Source organism: Fundulus heteroclitus, unplaced genomic scaffold, assembly GCF_011125445.2.
Source record: "Fundulus heteroclitus isolate FHET01 unplaced genomic scaffold, MU-UCD_Fhet_4.1 scaffold_36, whole genome shotgun sequence".
NCBI lineage: Eukaryota > Metazoa > Chordata > Actinopteri > Cyprinodontiformes > Fundulidae > Fundulus > Fundulus heteroclitus.
Window position 1 is genome coordinate 697,125 of NW_023396770.1, and position 19,791 is coordinate 716,915.

At 43.9% G+C, this 19,791-nt stretch overlaps 1 protein-coding gene across 1 annotated transcript in view; it reads left to right on the forward strand.

Moving 5' to 3' along the window:
• The first annotated feature begins 5,265 nt into the window (after positions 1–5,265).
• xrn2 (5'-3' exoribonuclease 2) overlaps positions 5,266–19,791 on the forward strand; it is a 29,297-nt gene continuing 14,771 nt past the window's right edge. The window contains exons 1-16 of the mRNA XM_036130405.1: positions 5,266–5,488; positions 6,385–6,512; positions 6,660–6,771; positions 6,861–6,972; positions 7,690–7,748; positions 7,817–7,906; positions 7,983–8,055; positions 8,928–8,978; positions 9,086–9,243; positions 9,447–9,521; positions 9,896–10,029; positions 12,588–12,645; positions 12,725–12,832; positions 12,920–12,964; positions 13,180–13,323; positions 13,910–13,954. Of these exons, the coding sequence (XP_035986298.1) occupies positions 5,414–5,488; positions 6,385–6,512; positions 6,660–6,771; positions 6,861–6,972; positions 7,690–7,748; positions 7,817–7,906; positions 7,983–8,055; positions 8,928–8,978; positions 9,086–9,243; positions 9,447–9,521; positions 9,896–10,029; positions 12,588–12,645; positions 12,725–12,832; positions 12,920–12,964; positions 13,180–13,323; positions 13,910–13,954 (1,467 nt within the window). The 5' untranslated portion in view covers positions 5,266–5,413. The remainder of the gene's footprint in view (positions 5,489–6,384; positions 6,513–6,659; positions 6,772–6,860; positions 6,973–7,689; positions 7,749–7,816; positions 7,907–7,982; positions 8,056–8,927; positions 8,979–9,085; positions 9,244–9,446; positions 9,522–9,895; positions 10,030–12,587; positions 12,646–12,724; positions 12,833–12,919; positions 12,965–13,179; positions 13,324–13,909; positions 13,955–19,791) is intronic.

Consider the following 19,791-nt stretch of genomic DNA (forward strand, 5'->3'; position numbering starts at 1 on the left):
GAGGAGCAGCTTTCAGTTTCATGCTGGATTACATCCATCATCCATCATTCATCCATCCATCCATCCATCCATCCATCCATTCATCCATCAACCATCCATCCATCATCCATCCATCCATCATTCATCCATCCATCTATCAACCATCCATCCATCATCCATCCATCCATCATTCATCCATCCATCCACCATTCATCCATCCATCAACCATCCATCATCCAGCCATCCATCATCCATCCATCCCTCCATCATTCATCCGTCATTCATCCATCCATCCATCATTCATCCATCCATCATCCATCCATCCATCCATCCATCATCCATCCATCCATCCATCATTCATCATCCATCCATCATCCGTCCATCCCTCCATCCATCCATCCATCATTCATCCATCCATTAACCATCCATCATCCATCCATCCATCCATCATCCATCCATCCATCCATCCATCAACCATCCATCATTCATTCATTCATCCATCCATCCATCCATCATTCATCCATCCATCTGTCATCCATCCATTATTCATCCATCCCTCCATCATTCATCCATCCATCATCCAGCCATCCATCATCCATCCATCCCTCCATCATTCATCCATCCATCATTCATCCATCCATTATTCATCCATCCATCCATTCATCCATCATTCATCCATCCATCATCCATCATTCATCCATCCATTCATCCATCATTCATCATCCATTCATCCATCATCCATCCATCCATCCATCCATCATTCATCATCCATTCATCCATCATCCATCCATCCATTAACCATCCATCATCCATCCATCCATCCATCATCCATCCATCCATCCATCCATCAACCATCCATCATTCATTCATTCATCCATCCATCCATCCATCATTCATCCATCCATCTGTCATCCATCCATTATTCATCCATCCCTCCATCATTCATCCATCCATCCATCCATCCATCCATCCATCCATCCATCATTCATCCGTCCATGTTCTGCTTTCATCCTTTTCTTCTGGGCTCAGGTAGCAGAGGGGAGCTCTGACCCCATCAGCACCAACCAGCTCCTTCTTGAAGATCTCAAGGTGTTTCCAGGCTAGAGGAACCATGCAGCTCTGGTTCTGTCTCCTGGAAATTCAATTAAATTAAATTTTGTTTATATAACGCCAATTTATGAATCATGTCGTCTCAAGGCACTTTGTAAAGTCACATTAATTCAGAAACTCCAACTCTGTGGAGACCCACAGAGTTGGACTCAGACTGATTTAATGTCTGATTTAATGTCTGATTAACTGAGTAGACTTATTGCACCTGCAGGTTAGAGCTTCTGAGCAGGAAATGGTGTGTTTGGTTAAAAACTGCAGCAGCTCTTAATTCCAGCTGCACCACCAGCAGGAAGTGAATCTTCTCCTGGAGCTGCCACATGTCTCCATAATGAACTCCTGCTGAGCTTTTCATGTGCATCGGCCAATCAAACAGACCAGGGAAGCGTGCCGGCATCATTTTCTGCTAATCAGAGTGTAAATAAACGGCTGTTTGTCTGATCGGTGCTGTGCTGCGGCGCAGAGGAAAGCCACTGAAGCTGATGTTTCAGGGAGGAACTCCTCAGAGCACATCCACCCTCTGCTGTCTGGGCTGCTAATGAGCAGAAGTCCTGCAGCTGCTGAGAAACATAAACTCTGCTGTTCAAATGTAAGACAGTCACTCAAGACGTTATCAACCAGATAGGAGCTAAATTATCGGCCAGATTACACCTGGTTTCCTCTGAAGCTGAACTTTCACTAAAGTCAAGCAGAAAATCTACCAGATCAGCAGTTAGAACGTTTTCATGATTCATCTAAATGTTTTAAGCTAAGTTCGTTTAGCATATTTTGTGTGAATAAGGTAAATAATATACAGCATATATACCGCGGCATCGTTCACAGGTCCCCTAGCATGCGTTTTATTCTCTGCTGAGGGTTTTATAACGGCTGGTTTCCCTCAAACAGCAGCTCTCCTTCACACATTTATTCCTGTAACATAGAAACGGCTCATTTTAACACATTTTCCCCCCAGGAGTTTGTTTTGCTCCCTCTGAACTCTTATTAAACTTGTCTTGTTCCTTCACACCTTCCTTCCATGCAGCGCTTTCCTTCCGTGTCCTCTTTGTGGAGCCGTCTCCCTCTGCTGCCTTGCTCTTGTCCTTCATTCAGGTCATCGCTGCTGAAAAGCTGCTTTTATGGGTCAGAGGCCAGAAGAGGTTCTGGAATCACTCCGGCCCACTTTTCCTCTCTGTCCTGATCTGCTCAGATTCTCTGGTGGAAACCGTCCACATGGGGGCGCTCTCCGTCTGTCGGAGACCAGAAAGCTGCTGAAAACGTCATGTGTGATTTTTGTTTTTTATGTGATTGTGTCTGTGGGTGGATTCTGCAGCAGGCTTGTTCTTGTAACGCGGGTTTTCTTGGTTGTAGGAAGGATTTCTGTTCTCCCCAGAGCTGACAGAACATTGTAGTTTTATGAAGGTATACTTCATATAGTTTCCATCAGCTTGCAGCTCTCCTCCTCTGGCTGCAGTCAGGCTTCCAGCAGATCACCTGCAGCTCCACGCTGACTGCTTATGGAAATGGCTCATTGGATCAGGCCAAGTGTTTTCCATCAGCAGCTCTTTGCGGTAATAATCCTGCAGAGGAGAGGCTAATGGCCCCTTCTCCCTCCACCCTGCATTACCCAGTGAGAGAGGGGGGGGGGGGGGGGGGGGACGGCTGGCTGGAGGCGGAGAACATCTCCATTAAAGGAGGATCTACCTCAGCTTTGACACGATCTGCTCATGCACATTTTAGTCTTTTACTGATTTAATGTTTTAATTCTTCCTCTCATTTTTGTTACATTTTTTCAGTACATCAGTTTCATGTTCTTCCGCATTAGTTTCAACATTAATCCTGTTAGCAGGACCCAAATAAATATAAAGATAAAGATTATTGAAAACATGAAGACCTCAAGAGACCAGGGGTCCGTTCTTCGTACGTCGCTAACTCAGTTAGCAGGATTTCATTGTTGACGATTTGGCCTGATCTTGGATCGTTTGGTTCTTCGAAAGACTTCCTGCACTTGTTGTCATAGCAACATGTGCGCCAGCTTGAGCCTGCTCCAGAGCAGGCTTATTTCATGTAAACAAGATTAGATCACGGCTGTATAAGCGGAGGAGAAAGGGAAGTCTGCCGTAGCCATGTCCATTTTTACGACTGCAACCTGTTGCGGAAGGTGCAAGAATAATTTGCAGAGTTTTTCCGAATTAATCGCGTATTGCGCAATAGACAGGATCCTTTAGCGCAGCGCGACAGTGTAGTTGTAGAGAGATTTTTCTTGGTGGCTGTTATAAACAGACAAACACATCATTTAACAGTGGCTTTTAAAGAGGAAAAAGTGGTGTTGGAGCCATAAATCTAAAATTTTAAGTTATTTGTATGGTGGTTTGCTTTTTATTTTTATCATATTCAGTAAGAAGATTTGTTCGGGCCATTTTATTGTGAAGTTTAGTTTACTTTGAGAGGCTTGCTTCCTGTCGAGCCATATATTGTATTAGAAAAAACTATGGTTGGATTATCGAGACACGGAGCAATACAGTTTTACCGTGTAAACTGTGGATGACTTGGAAAAGGAAGATTTTCATTTTTTATGGATAAAGATTGTTTATTTTTTTTTGTTAAAATTCCCAGTTTGCACGCATCCTTTACTTCCCGTGTCTAAGGAATGACACTGAAATTTGGATCTCTTGACATAACAAGTGCCTTTTTAAAATAAAGTGTAATAATTAAAGGCTACCATTTTGTAGAATATTCTTGTATTTCACTTTTACTTGTCCCCATGTTCTAGTGGGTCCCGTGGAGGCTCTGACATAAAAGAACAAAGTAAATATGAGATTATTAAAATGCAAAAATGAATACTGTAGAAAGTGATAGAAACATCTACCATGGACAGTATTTACACATTAATTTGTCTGCTGCTTTTTGCCAGCCCTCTCTCCTGGCTTTAACAGATTTTGAGGTGTTTTAATTAATGACTCAAATTCGGCATAACCTTCCATTAAAAGCTTTTGTTCTGCTGGGAAAAAAACTGTGGGCGTTCTTTGGCCATGCTGAACAGCCAATAGCAGCGTTGCTGATCAATGTTTCTACTATCGATACATTTCCCCTTTTAAACAAACGCATGAACGCGCAGTTGTCTCAGTAACTCAATTCAGCCATACTAATCGTAAACAACAGGTGTGTTCGAAGAACCCAATTAGCCGGATCATGATTAGCCGGATGAAATCATCTTGGATGTCTCAGTTGATCTTGGATGTTTTAAGCAACGTACGAAGAACGGACCCCTGCAGTTGATTTCAGGTCAATTTTGGGTTCTCATCTTTAAATCTTATTATTTCTCAAAGAAATACAAACATATGATGCCAAACACGTGTACTTTATTCACTTTATTATTTAAATATTTTTAAATAGTACTTTTAAGAAGACCTGAGCAATGAAACTGTCACTGTAAAAAAAAAAGGAATCTTTGTAGTTTAACTTCTCGCCACAGTTTCCTTAAATTTATCACCACAAATAATAAATAGATGAAAACAACATATATATATATATATATATATATATATATATATATATATATATATATAATTATCATATAATAATAATAATAATTATTATTATTATTATTATTATTATTATTATTAAATAATAATAATAATAATAATAATAATAATAATAATAATTATTATTATTATTATTATTATTATTATTATTATTATTATTATTAAGGGTGCACAGTGGCGCAGTGGGTAGCGCTGTTGCCTTGCAGCAAGAAGGTCCTGGGTTCGAGTACACCCCTGGGTCTTTCTGCATGGAGTTTGCATGTTCTCCCTGTGCATGCGTGGGTTGTCTCCGGGTACTCCGGCTTCCTCCCACAGTCCAAAAACATGACTGTTAGGTTAATTGGCTTCTCCAAATTGTCCTTAGGTGTGAGTGTGTGTGTGTGTAAAGCGGTTTGGAAAATGGATGGATTTATTATTGTTATTTGTATTATTGGTGTTATTATTATTTTATTATTATTATTTTGTTGTTTCTGTTGTATCCACCCAGCTGCATCACTTTTATGAATATGTATTAAGCTTTTGTGTCGCAAAGACGCCAGAAACCTTTAATTCGTTAAAAAACTTTAGTTATTCCGCTTCAGATGACACGTCACTAACGCCTCCCCTCCACTGGGGGCGCTGCTGCTGCTGCTGCTGCTGCTAACGGAAACTGCGCTAATGACCCGGAGGAAGTACACAAAGCTGTGTCTCACAGCATGTAGCCGCAGTCTTGAGTCCAGCAGAACATAGAACCGGACCTGAAACTACAGAGGTCCTTTTTTAAAAACCTTTTATGCTTTGAAACTGACAGAAAAAAAGCTGCATTTATGGGAGTCCCGGCGTTTTTCCGCTGGCTGAGCCGGAAGTACCCGTCAATCATCGTCCACTGTTTGGAAGAAAAGGTGAGCTAGCATCGTTAGCACGGGAAATAACCCGGGTTACCCGCCTGAACCAGGATGGAGAAACACGTTTAAATCGTTTTAAGAACCATGCACTGGTTTAAAGTTTGTAAAAACCAGGATAAGTGGAGGTGACACGGAAAATAACCCGAAATAAACTTTAGTTTGCCTCAGGTAGCGCAGAGAACTACCCGGGATAAAGCCTGTAAACCGGTTCAGCATTTGTACTGGTTAGATGGAGAAGCTGGACTATAACCACCGTAAATAATCCTGATTATTACATGTGCCAACCAGGAGTAGGGATTAACGTTGTTGTCACGGAAACTAACCCGGGTTACATTCCTGTTCCTGAAAAGTCCAAACTAGTTTGACCTTTGTATTATCCAGGAGGAGGGGATTTGGCACGGAAGGTAACCCGGGATAAGATCTATTAATAAGGTCTAATCTGTCTCCGTCCTCAGGATCATTCAAGTTAAACTCATCAGCAGGGGAACTAGCACGGGTTATAACAGGCAGCTAGTTATTGTAATCAGTTATTTAAAAGCGCCTTTCAGGAGGATCCAGGCCATCACACAGAAAACTTTAAACCCAGAAAATGTACAATAAAATAGACTAAAAGCAGGTCAACATGGAGGAGGTCAGGGAGATGTGAGGAGGGCTTTGAAGATGAGGAGCATTTTCTAGTTAATACCTGCTGATGGAGTTCTGGTGCTGATCCGGACGGCAGCGGTCAGAACCAGCGGGGGTCAGAGAGGAAGAGCAGGCCGAGCAGAGACCTCACCTGGAGGCTGTTGATGGCGGTGCGGCCGTTTGTTCTGGACTCAGATAGCTGGGATTTAAGCCACCCTGCATCCTGATGAGCGCTGAGCTGATTTTTCTCTCGTGTTTTTGTCCCACAGGGAAAAGAGTGCAATGGCGTCCGCATCCCGGTGGACACGACCAAGCCCAACCCCAACGAGGTGGAATTCGATAACTTGTACTTGGACATGAACGGCATCATTCACCCGTGTACACACCCTGAAGACAAGTAGGTGCTTCACTCTAGTTCCTTTAAATCAGGCGAGCAGGTGAACTCAGGTGGTAAACTTTTTACATTTAAAGAGTAAAATCTGAAACGTTTGACGTCAGAATGAAAGGTTTAAGCAGAAAAGGTAAAGAAAAGTTTCCTTTGCAGACCTGCACCCAAGAATGAAGATGAGATGATGGTGGCTATTTTCGAGTATATTGATCGGCTGTATAACATCGTGCGTCCCAGGAGGGTTCTCTACATGGCCATCGATGGAGTGGTGAGTCCCCGTCGCTCCAGCTGGCTCCAGGGGCTGCAGGCTGTCCTCCTAAAGCCGGCTGTACCGTCCTCCTTCTGGACTTTCTGCAGGCTCCACGGGCCAAAATGAACCAGCAGCGCTCCCGCCGGTTCCGTGCCTCCAAAGAAGGCGTGGAGCTTACGGAGGAGAAGAATCGCATGAGGGAGGAGATCATCCAGAAAGGTGTGAGGTTTGACCCGCTCAGCTGCAGCGTTCTGCGCATTCTTACCCAGGTTTATAGAAAGCCTCCAGTAGACGCAGCAGAACAGCTGCTAGAACTTCACTGATGATGAAAGCAGGACATCAGAACCGCAGAACCGGACTCTGGCCTTAATGAGCCTAAAAGAAACAGAATAAATTTATTCAGGGTGATAAGTTACTTTGCAGCTCAAAGGTCTAGATTTATTTCTAAATAGTTTCACTGCAGAGAAAGGATCCACCCCTCATTCAAACTAAACATTTTAAAGGCCAAGTTTGTTTTTTATAACAAACTCGGCCATGGAGTCGTGGCTGAGTGTTTAGAGCAGCGCGCTTGCTCTCAGAGAAGGATGCAAATACCCGGTTCAATTCCCACTGCCTGCACTCTGTGTCCCTGAGCAAGACCCTTAACCCCAGATTGCTCCCCGGGCGCCCCACATGGCAGCCCACTGCTCCCCCAGGGTGATGGGTTAAAAGCAGAGAACACATTTCATTGTAATGTGTGTTTCAATAAAGACGATATTATTATTATTATTATTATTATTATTTTAACTATATTTTACACGCTGTGATTCCTATCAATGAGCAGGTTAAACCGTTTTTGAGGCTCTGCTTTAATGTTGATAGAGTAGAAGATGAATGTTTGTGTGATGGCTGACTCTGTAGGATCAGACGCCTGATCCTCTGCTTTCCTCCTGGCAGGAGGCTATCTTCCACCAGAGGAGATAAAGGAGAGGTTCGACAGCAACTGCATCACTCCTGTAAGTTTTCTGGTTTCCTGCTGCTTAGCTGGACGTGTGTCTGGATGCATAATGAGATGTTTCTGCAGGGAACGGAGTTCATGGACAACCTGGCCCAGTGTCTGCGCTACTACGTGGCAGACCGACTCAGCAACGATCCAGGATGGAAGAACGTTGTTGTGAGTTCTCCTGATATCTGGGGACAATGTTCTAAATGTGGCGTAACTCCTGTGGTTTAATGAGGTTCTTCTGCAGGTCTTCCTGTCTGATGCCAGCGTTCCTGGTGAAGGAGAACACAAGATCATGGATTTCATCAGGAGACAGAGAGGTGACGTTTCACACCCTGACCCGTTGTCCAGAGGTTCTCTTGGTTCTGCAGCGTAGAGATCCTTGTTTAGTTCCTGGCGGCTGCTTTCTGTGTGGCGTCAGCATGTTTGCTTGTGGAAGGTGTGCCGCCGTAGCAAGCAGAGGGACGGATAAAAACCTGGGTGATGGCTCCTGGCTGCAGAACGAGTTACTCTGAGACCCGTTTATAAGATCCAGTGCAACACGCAGCAGAACGCGTCACGGTATCAGAACAGACTCCAGCGGTTAGAATGGCCTAGTCAAAGTCCGGACCAGCTGGTAATCTGTAGGAAGACTTGATGTTCTCAGATGTTCTCAGATGTTCTCCATGTTTGCCGCAGAACCGCGGAGACCTGCAGCCAGAGGAGGTTCTAAAAGGTTCTGACTTGATGCTGAATATAAAGTCAAGCCACGCTTTTCAGAACAAAATGTTAGAACCATAAGTCCGTCCAGTAGAGTCCGTTAGGGCTCGTGTTTGGACCGGGACAGCGCGTAGAACCGTTGTTCTAAGTGAAAAGCTTTGAGGCCTTGCAGACCTGGAGTTCTGCAGGCGCCTAAAGTCAGAATCTTTCAAATGGACCTCTACAGCAGGTTCTGATGGGATCCACCCTGGTTCCTTTGGAACCATTTAAAGCTCCTATCTGCCTCTTCTTCTTGTTTTTCACTCTTATTTTCTTAACTTATTTGTTGGTTTATCAAACCGGGTCTGTGTTGAGTCCTCAGTGAGAATCGCTGCATAAAGCTGAAATAAATCAAACGGTTTAAATCAGATATTTGATCTAATTTCTAATTAATTTAAGAACAAACATGAAGAACGTGAAGGTTCCCCTCAGACTAACGTCTCCTCCTCTACAGCTCAGCCCAACCACGACCCAAACACGCACCACTGCCTGTGCGGCGCTGACGGTGAGACACGCCTCCTGACCGCGTCCCTGCCTGCTCCGGTGCGGTTCTGTTAATGTTCTGGCCGGTCCGGTGCGGTTCTGTTAACGTTCTGCCTTCTGTCCCGTCAGCTGACCTCATCATGCTGGGCCTGGCCACACACGAGCCCAACTTCACCATCATCAGGGAGGAGTTCAAGCCCAACAAGCCGCGGCCGTGCGCGCTCTGCGGACAGATGGGCCACGACATCAAGGACTGTCAGGGCGTGGCCCGGGAGAAGCAGGGCCAGGTCCGGTTCTCCTGGTTCTGTAGTCATTTACAGTCAGAACCCTGCTGTGATGCGGGTTAACTTCTGGACCCCATGTGGCGTCTGTGTCATTGAAGCAGAGCCGCCGCGCTGCTGCACAGAACCTGGAGTCCAGAATTTGGCAGAACTTTTCTCAGTCTGGTTTTCCTGCAGCACCAACATCTGGACCTCTTCTTCTCTTCCAGCACGACGAGTTTGCAGACGCCATGCCGGTCGCCGAGCAGGAGTTCATCTTCATCCGGCTCTGCGTTCTGCGGGAGGTGCGTCGCCCGGCCCAAACGGGCCCGCTTCAGCTTTACTGCGCTGCTAAAGGGGGGAACAGCGGTCAAACTGGACCATCAGGAACCGGGCCTAGTCCAGAACCATTGGCAGTGATCAGCCTGTAGAAACCAGACATCAGATTTAAAACAAAAAGCTCCTATTTCTTTATTTTCAGGCTGAATTAAACTCAATCTACGCCATAGATCAGTTAATCCAGGGGCCCTCAGGGGTCCTCAGGGGCCCCGTCCTGCAGCCGTCTCCTCGCTGCCTGAGTTAAATGTGGGACTGAGAGGCGTCTGCAGAGGCAGAACCTGCAGGACGGGCTCCCTGAGGGCTGCAGGTCAGTGATGAGCGTCTGTCTGCGTGTCCTCAGTACCTGGCCAGAGAGCTGACCATGGCCAGCCTGCCGTTTCCCTTCGACTTCGAGAGGAGCGTCGACGACTGGGTCTTCATGTGCTTCTTCGTGGGAAACGACTTCCTGCCGCATCTTCCGTCCCTGGAGATCAGGTGAGCCTCCAGGAAGCTGCTGCTACCTGGCCGTTAGCCGTTTCTCTGTTCTACAAGAACCTGCTGGAGCCCCGCGGTTCTTCTCACCGTTCTGCCTAATGTAATTTAAAACGGGTCCGTTTGGTTCTGTGGGCTTGGTGTCCACACGGCTGGACCTCCTGGAGCTCAGCAGGTAGAACCAACTTTGGTTCCAGGTCCGTTTTATCGTCTTTGTGGTCTCGCCTGCTGGTGTCTGAGCTGCTGCAGCCAGACGGCCTCGTTGTCTCACCTGCAGCTCCTGTCGGTACCGAGAACCGGACCGGACCTTCTCTGAGGAATAGAACACAATAGAACTCTCCTTTATTGTCCCTCGGTGGAGAAACTCAAGTGCATCAGTTGGAGAAAAGCTGCTTCCTCCATATAAACCTTAAAATCCACCTTTAGGTCTTTTTTCCATTGCCAATAGTTTGGTTTTGTTTATTTTATATATTTAGTTTCACTTTGTGTATTTGCTCTAAATCTCTACAACACTTTGGTCTATCAGCGTCTTTAAATCCTTTAGAAATAGCTTTATAAATTTCTGTTGAGCTGCTCGGCTGGATTTACAGGTTGTTATTGTGTTTTAGGATCAGATGAAGTGTTTGGTCTTTAGTTCATAAAATGAATACTTAGATAAATGGAAGTAAAAGCTTAATGTCTCTGAGAGACGGGGAATCCTTTATTTGTTCCTAAATGCGAGGTGAAAGCAGCTGAAGGCGGTTGGGCTGATTGAAGCCGGCCGTCTGTCAGCGTTTGGCATTTCACGTCCTGTAAAGACAAAGTAATTAGAAGTGAGATTAGGTTCCAGTTAATCAGCTAATCCTCCTCGCTCCTCGCTGATCCTCTGAATGAACGCTGGCATTTTAATCAGAACACTGAACATTTTACAATTAGCATTTTAAATCACTGTCCTCTGCGCCTCCTCCGGTTCTCCTCACACGTTTCATCTCTGCTGCGGCGCCACGATCTGCAGCTTCAGGGAAAAGGTCCAGAAAAGGAGCGCTGGCTTGATTTGGAGCTTTTTGTGGTTCTCAGGTGGAAACGTGTTCAGTCTGAGGAGAAGGTTCTCATCGGGTTTGGTGGAACCCAGAAATCAAGTTTTCTGCCTGCTTTTAGTTCAACTCGTTAATGGTTCTGAACCCACAGATGAATGCTTTGGCCCAGTTTCTGTTAGATGAGTTCAGAACCCGTGGTTCCTAAACTGGTTCTGGGTCAGGTGACAAATGACCTGTATCAGTCAGAATAAAGTGTCACAGATGACAAACGGAGTTTCGGGCGGTTTTGGTATAATTAGATAATTAGATAATGGATAATCCAGTCCAGGTGTGGCGGTTCAACAGGTAGTTGATCTCTGGTCCTTCACCGCTGAGCCACAGAGCCGCTGGCAGGACTTCACTGCTCTGTGAAAACTAGAAAATTCCTGCAGAAATTTAGAGCCGACCTGCTACTCTGTGCGTGCTTCTCAGACCAGAACCAAAGGTTCTCTGGGGGGTTAAATTCACAGAGCATCAAGTTAAATTAAACATTAAGAGCTCTGCTCTCTACCAGGCTAATGAAGCTTCACTAAAACTACTGAGCAAAATGAAGATTAAAAGAAGCTAAGGAGCTATGTAAACACAAAAGAATGATTCAGTGAATCCTGGTTCACTGCAGATCTGAGTTAGAGAACCAAAGTTCATCTTGAAGAACATGGAATGAGGTTAAATTAGCTTAACTCATTTATACCATTTGATTTGTGTTTCAACCCATTTATAATGTAAATCCTGAGTTAAACGAACATTATTTGATATATTTTAAATGATTTTCTCAGTAACTTTAGACTCTTGTTTTTATTAATGTGATTATTGATCCTTGGTGAAACCTCCAGTGTCAACGCCACATAAAATGGACGAGCCAATCAGGATCGGCGGGTGGGATTTACGTAGATGTGGCGAATCAGAGAAGCGACCGTTTGAGACAACGATGGCGGCTCACAGCGAGGAAGCAGCGCTGACATTAATGCTGCTATTTAAACCGTGTTTATCTTAATTCTTTAAAAGAACACCAGAGAACATTTTTTGTTGGTGATGACGATGGTTTTGGTTTCAATGTGAGGGGTAGAAGAAGTGCGGCAGGAAAGATGACAGACAGGTGGCTTATCCAATCACATGCAAGAGTTTTTGGTTAGGCCCCTCCCCCTGAAACGTCTCCAATGGAGCGATCCCAGATGGACGTGCTGAGCTCTGCAGAACGAACTCCGTCTGGCGAGAGTTTGGTTACAGAACAAAAGTCTGTATGAAAACTAAACGTAGTTTATGAAAAAGTCAGCCGCCCCTCATCGTCTATCGTTTAGATTTATACGTGGTTTGACATAACAAGACGATGGAAAGACTCCTGCTTCCTGCCCAGGGAGTTTTGGCCTTCTAAGGTCATTTTTTTTATGCAGGCGGGTTTGAGGAGCTGCAGACGTGAAGAACATCCGTCACGTCTCCTCAGACTCGGAATGTCTCCAGGTTTGACAGAAATAAATGTCTCCACCTCTTCTCGTGTTTTCCCACCAGAGAGGGCGCGATAGACCGGCTGGTGAACATCTACAAAGACGTCGTCCACAAAACAGGAGTGAGTATCGTAGATGTGAGCTGTGGCTGCTGATCCATCAGAAGGAGAGCCGCTCTGACTGCCAGGTGTTCCTCTGCAGGGCTACCTGACCCAGAACGGCTACGTCAACCTGGAGCGGGTGGAGATGATCATGCAGGCCGTGGGCGTGGCGGAGGACAACATCTTCAAGAAACGCAAGCAGGACGATGTGAGAACCGACGTCTTCTGACCTGCAGCCTGAAGGTGAGGAACGCTGCTTGCTTGGTGCTGAAGCTTCTCTTCTTCTGGCCTGTAGGAAAACTTCAAGAGGAGAAACAAGGAGAAACGGAAGAGGATGAAGGTGAGTTGAGCGGCGGGTTCATCCTGGAGAAAACGCTTTAAACACTTTGACTGGAAGCTTTTCAGACTACAACGCATGCGCGGTATATCGGTACCGGTACCGGCTGATGTTGGTCTTTCTGAGACAAATCGGTGTTTTTGTGCCCTTTGGCCTGAATGAAGTGAAGCTTTGTGATGAAGGAATGTCCCCCGTTTGGGTTCTGTGGCCCTCTGCAGGCCGAGCAGCAGGGTCCCGCCTTCATGACCACCGGCCAGTTCGCCCCTCAGGCCCTGGGCAGAAGAGGCGGGCCTGAACCGGTCCACAACGCTCGGTACCAGGCCTACGACATGAGAATGCAGTCGGCGGAGCAGCACAACAAGGTACATCCACTCAGCGTGCAGCGATGGACTCATTTCTGCGTTATTCCTGAATGGAATAATAATAATAATGGTCTGGATCCCTCGCTCTGGTTATCCACTGTTGGTTCTGTCAGAGCTTCAATAACTGCAGAGGTTCTGATTCAGAATATTCCTGATCCAGTTATTGCTGCTTAGCAGCCTGACCAGATGAAGGTTTGTATGCGGTTCAGCTGAAAACAGGTAGATTTAAAGCCCACAGGTAAATTCTCCATATCGTCTCCTTCAGGGCGAGTTTATCCCTCATAGTTCAGCTCATCCATCCATCAGCGGGCCGCTACCTTCATGCAGCAGAGATCTTCTCAGCTGCTGTTTGTTGTCTGAGGAAATGTTAGCATGACCCTCCTGACTCCTGCACACCTCCTGCTTCCTCAGAGATTTAAGCCGACTTCCTCCAACAGAGAGATGCTGTTCTGAGCCTCATGCTTTCTTTGGGTTTATTTCTGTAATTATGTTTATTTTGTGTGGATCTCCACTGATCCAGAGTCTCTGATGTCAAGCCTGTGGTAAATGGTGGAAGGGTAAAGGTTAATGATGGTTTCTCCTGCAGGACGCTGCGCAGTCCCTGAAGTCCATGATGAGGAACGGAGGCAGGGTGAGTCCCGTCAGCTTTCATACCACATACTGTTAAAACCCAGACACAAAGGACGCTGTTGTTGCTCTCCTGCTGTTGTTCAGCCTCATGGACGTCTCACGGGTTATTTATGAAGTAAATCAGTTAGAAACCAACTGATTGGACATAGTCTGGCTGCTACTGCCGACCTTCAGCTTCCTGATTTTCCTTCCTAACTACTGACACACACAATCCAAGCTGGAAACTTGCTTTAATTCTCCAGTTATGTTTGAAAAACTGAGGATTAGCCGCGGGAGGGTTGGGAAAGGCAGGAGTTTGGAATCCAGCTTCTCCGTGAATCAGAGCATCTGCCTTTAACCTTCATCTGATTGCTTCTCCTAAACGAGCCGCAGCAGAAAACGAGCTGATTGTTGGTGCAATCAGAGGGAAACGAAGGGGTTGATTGATGCATCAGGGAGTTATTTGAGGTTGTCCATCATCTGCTGAGGAAGGGACGTCAGCTCCAGGAGGTCCGCCTGCTGCTGTTAGAATGGAGTCATCATGTGTAAAATAGGACCACTGATCAAAGGGAATACCTCCTTAAACAACTTGGTTGGGATTGGGTCTAACATACAGGTAGAAGGTTTAGATGAAGCTAAAATTTTAGATAGCTCAGAAAGCTCTACTGCTTTTAAACAGTTCAGACACTGCGCAGGTTCTAAAGATTCCTCCAATGCTGCCTCACTTACTGAGGACGAGGTAATCATGTTTGGGAGGATGCCAATTATTTTATTTTTAATGGCATCAATTTTATTTATGAAGAATCCCATAAAATCATTACTACTAAGAGCTAAGGGAATGGATGGATCAACAGAGCTGTGGCTCTGGGTAAGTTTGGCAACTGTACTGAAGAGAAATCTAGGATTATTTTTATTCTCCTCAATTAATGATGAAAAATATGCTGCTCTAACTCTGCTGAGGGTCTTGTTATACAACAATAGACTGTTCTTCCAGATTAGGTAGGATTCCTCTTGGTGTGTAGAGCGCCATTTTCTCTCCAATTTCCTAACATTGTGCTTCAAGGAACGCAGCTCTGAATTAAACCAAGGAGCCAGCTTCCTGTGAATAATCACCTTCTTTTTCAAGGGAGCTACATTGTCTAATGCAGAACGCAATGAGGAAGTCACATTGTTAGCAAAGACATCTATTTGTGAATTGGAAGAAACAACATTGCTGCCATCTACAGGGCATTTCTGCAATACGGAGGATATTAAAAAGGGGACAGACTCTTTGAAGATTGATGCAGCATTGTCTGATAAAGATCTACTATAATGGAACCCTCTTTTGGGGGTGGAGAACTCCGTTAGATTAAACTCAAATGTTATTAAAAAATTATCAGATGGGACAGGGTTGTGAGAAAATACTGTTAATTCTTCACAATCAATGCCATATGTCAGCACAAGGTCTAAAGTATGGAGCCGAGAGTGCGTCGGTTCATGCACATTTTGAGCAAAACCAATTGAATCTAGGATAGTTTTAAAGGCAACACTAAGGTTATCACATTCTGTGTCAACATGGATGTTAAAATCACCCACTATAATAACCTTATCAGTATTTAATTCAATTCAATTCAATTTTATTTATATAGCGCCAAATCATGAAACATGTCATCTCAAGGCACTTTACAAAGTCAAGTTCAATCATATTATACAGATTGGGTCAGATTATACAGATTGGTCAAAAATGTCCTATATAAGGAAACCAGTTGATTGCATCAAAGTCCCGACAAGCAGCATTCACTCCTGGGGAACCGTAGAGCCACAGGAAGAGTCATCTGCATTGTACATGGCTTTGCTGCAATCCCTCATACTGAGCAAGCATGAAGCGACAGTGGGAAGAAAAACCACCCATTAACGGGGAAAAAAAACCTCCGGCAGAACCGGGCTCAGTATGAACGATCATCTGCCTCGACCGACTGGGGTTACAGAAGACAGAACAGAGACACAACAAGAGAAACAAAAAGCACAGAAGCACACATTGATCTAGTAATCTGTTCTACATTAGATGGTAGTAGCGGGTGAGCCGTCTTCTCTGGATAATGTCACAGTTAACAGAACGCCAGACCAGGTGTACCTACTATGAAGAGAAAAGAGAGAGAACAGAAAGTTAAAGCAGAAATGACAACACATAATGCATAATTGAAGAACAGTAGAACTCAATATAGTGAGAAAATTAGGTCCTGATATACTCCAGTAGCCTAAGCCTATAGCAGTAAAACTATAAAGGTAGCTGAGAGTAACATGAGTCACTAGTTATAATTTTTGTCAAAAAGAAAAGTTTTAAGCCTAGTCTTAAAAGTAGACAGGGTGTCTGCCTCACGGACCAAAACTGGGAGTTGGTTCCACAGGAGAGGAGCCTGATAGCTAAAGGATCTGCCTCCCATTCTACTTTTAGAGACTCTAGGAACCACCAGCAGACCTGCAGTCTGAGAGCGAAGTGCTCTGTTAGGAACATACGGGGTAATCAGAGCTCTCATATATGATGGAGTTTGATTATGAAGGGCTTTATACGTTAGAAGAAGAATTTTAAATTCTATTCTTGATTTAACAGGAAGCCAATGAAGGGAAGCTAAAATTGGAGAAATATGATCCCTCTTGTTGATTTTCATCAGAACTCTTGCTGCAGCATTTTGGATCAGCTGAAGGCTTTGAACTGCATTTTGTGGAATTCCTGATAGTAAAGAATTACAATAGTCCAGCCTTGAAGTAACAAATGCATGGACCAGTTTTTCAGCATCACTCCTGGACAGAATGTTTCTAATTTTGGCGATATTCCGGAGGTGAAAAAAGGAAACTCTGGAAACCTGTTTAATATGGGATTTAAATGACATGTCTTGGTCAAAAATAACACCAAGATTTTTTACTTTATTACCAGAGGCCAGGTTAATGCCACCCAGATTAAGTGATTGGTTAAGAAGTTTATTTTTTGAGGACTCTGGCCCAAAGATTAAAACTTCGGTCTTGTCAGAATTTAGATGCAGGAAATTTAAAGTCATCCAGCTTTTGATGTCATCAAGACATGACTGCAGTCGAAGTAATTGATTGGATTCATCAGGATTTATGGATAAATATAGCTGAGTATCATCAGCATAACAGTGGAAATTAATCCCATGCTGTCTGATAATTTTGCCTATCGGAAGCATATATATAGTAAAGAGAATTGGTCCAAGGACTGAACCCTGTGGTACTCCACAGGTGACCCTAGAGTTTGGGGAAGATTTATTATTAACATGAACAAATTGGAATCTGTTAGACAGATAAAACTTAAACCAGCCTAATGCTTTCCCCTTAATCCCTACAGTATGCTCAAGTCTTTGTAGGAGAATATTGTGATCAACTGTATCAAACGCAGCACTGAGATCTAACAGGACAAGTATAGACACAAGTCCATTATCTGAGGCCATGAGAATATCATTAGTGACCTTCACCAGAGCTGTTTCAGTGCTATGATGAGCTCTGAAGCCTGACTGAAACTCCTCAAGTAGGTCATTACTTTGTAAATGTTCACAAAGTTGATTAGCAACTACTTTCTCAAGAATTTTAGATAAGAAAAGAAGATTAGATATAGGTCTGTAATTTACTAACTCATCTTGATCAAGAGAAGGTTTCTTAAGTAAAGGTTTAATAACAGCTACTTTCAAAACCTGTGGTACATATCCATTTACTAAGGATAGATTAATCATGTCTAAAATAGTGCCACTGATCAAAGGGAATATGTCCTTAAACAACTTGGTTGGGATTGGGTCTAACATACAGGTAGAAGGTTTAGATGAAGCTAAAATTTTAGATAGCTCAGAAAGCTCTACTGCTTCTAAACAGTTCAAACACTGCGCAGATTCTAAAGATTCCTCCAATGCTGCCTCACTTACTGAGGACGAGGTAATCATGTTTGGGAGGATGCCAATTATTTTATTTTTAATGGCATCAATTTTATTTATGAAGAATCCCATAAAATCATTACTACTGAGAGCTAAGGGAATGGATGGATCAACAGAGCTGTGGCTCTGGGTAAGTTTGGCAACTGTACTAAAGAGAAATCTAGGATTATTTTTATTCTCTTCAATTAATGATGAAAAATATGCTGCTTTAACTCTGCGGAGGGTCTTGTTATACAACAATAGACTGTCCCTCCAGATTAAGTAGGATTCCTCTTGGTGTGTAGAGCGCCATTTTCTCTCCAATTTCCTAACATTGTGCTTCAAGGAACGCAGCTCTGAATTAAACCAAGGAGCCAGCTTCCTGTGAATAATCACCTTCTTTTTCAAGGGAGCTACATTGTCTAATGCAGAACGCAATGAGGAAGTCACATTGTTAGCAAAGGTATCGATTTGTGAATGGGAAGAAACAGCAATGCTGCCATCTACAGGGCATTTCTGCAATACTGAGGATATTAAGAAGGGGACAGACTCTTTAAGTTTTGATACAGCATTATCCGATAAAAATCTACTATAATGGAACCCTCTTTTGGGGGTGGAGAATTCAGTTAGATTAAACTCAAATGTTATTAAAAAATGATCAGACAGGACAGGGTTGTGAGGAAATACTGTTAATTCTTCACAATCAATGCCATATGTCAGCACAAGGTCTAAAGTATGGAGCCGAGAGTGCGTCGGTTCATGCACATTTTGAACAAAACCAATTGAATCTAGGATAGTTTTAAAGGCTACACTAAGGTTATCACATTCAGTGTCAACATGGATGTTAAAATCACCCACATTCTGTGTCAACATGGATGTTAAAATCACCCACTATAATAACCTTATCAGTATTTAACACCAAATCAGACAAGAAATCTGACAACTCATCCAAAAACTGAGTGTAAGGGCCTGGTGGACGATACAAAACAACAAACAGAAGAGGTTTTATTGCTTTGCAGTTTGGATGAGGGAAACTGAGGGTTAAATGTTCAAAAGAACTGTAGTTATTAATTGGCCTGGGACTAATTAATAAATCAGACTGAAAGATGGTTGCCACTCCTCCTCCTCTTCCCACAGATCTGGGAATATGGAAATTTGAATAATTGGAGGGAGTTGACTCATTTATACTAACGTAGTCCTCTTGTAGCCAGGTTTCTGTGAGACAAAACAAATCAATCTGTTTATCAGAAATCAATTCATTAACTAACAAAGTCTTTGGAGGGAGAGACCTTATATTTAATAGACCACATTTAATTGTTTTATTTTTAGGTTCAAGGTGAACCGTATTGATTTTTATTAGGTTTTTATGATTTGTTCCTTTTAGATCAGTTTTTGATCTGTTAAGTTTTGGCCGTGGGAAAGACACCGTCTCAATAGGATAATGGGTGGGTAACAGTACAGAAGCTGCAGAGAGGTGTGTTAAACTACGGCTCTGCTTCCTGGTCTGGACCCTGGGTTGTCAGCATTTAGGAGGACTAATAAATCCGGCCAGATTTCTAGAAAGAAGAGCTGCACCCTCCAAAGTAGGATGGATGCCGTCTCTCCGGATCAGACCAGGTTTTCCCCAGAAAGTTCTCCAGTTATCAATGTAGCCCACGTCGTTTTCTGGACACCACCTAGACAACCAGCGGTTGAATGATGACATGCGGCTAAACATGTCATCACTGGTCAGATCAGGCAGGGGACCAGAGAAAATTACAGAGTCCGACATAGTTTTAGCAAACTCACAAACCGAAGCAACACCAACTTTGGTGACCTCTGATCGGCGTGACCGGGTGTCATTACCGCCAGCGTACACCAAATCAGATAAGAAATCTGACAACTCATCCAAAAACTGAGTGTAAGGGCCTGGTGGACGATACAAAACAACAAACAGAAGAGGTTTTATTGCTTTGCAGTCTGG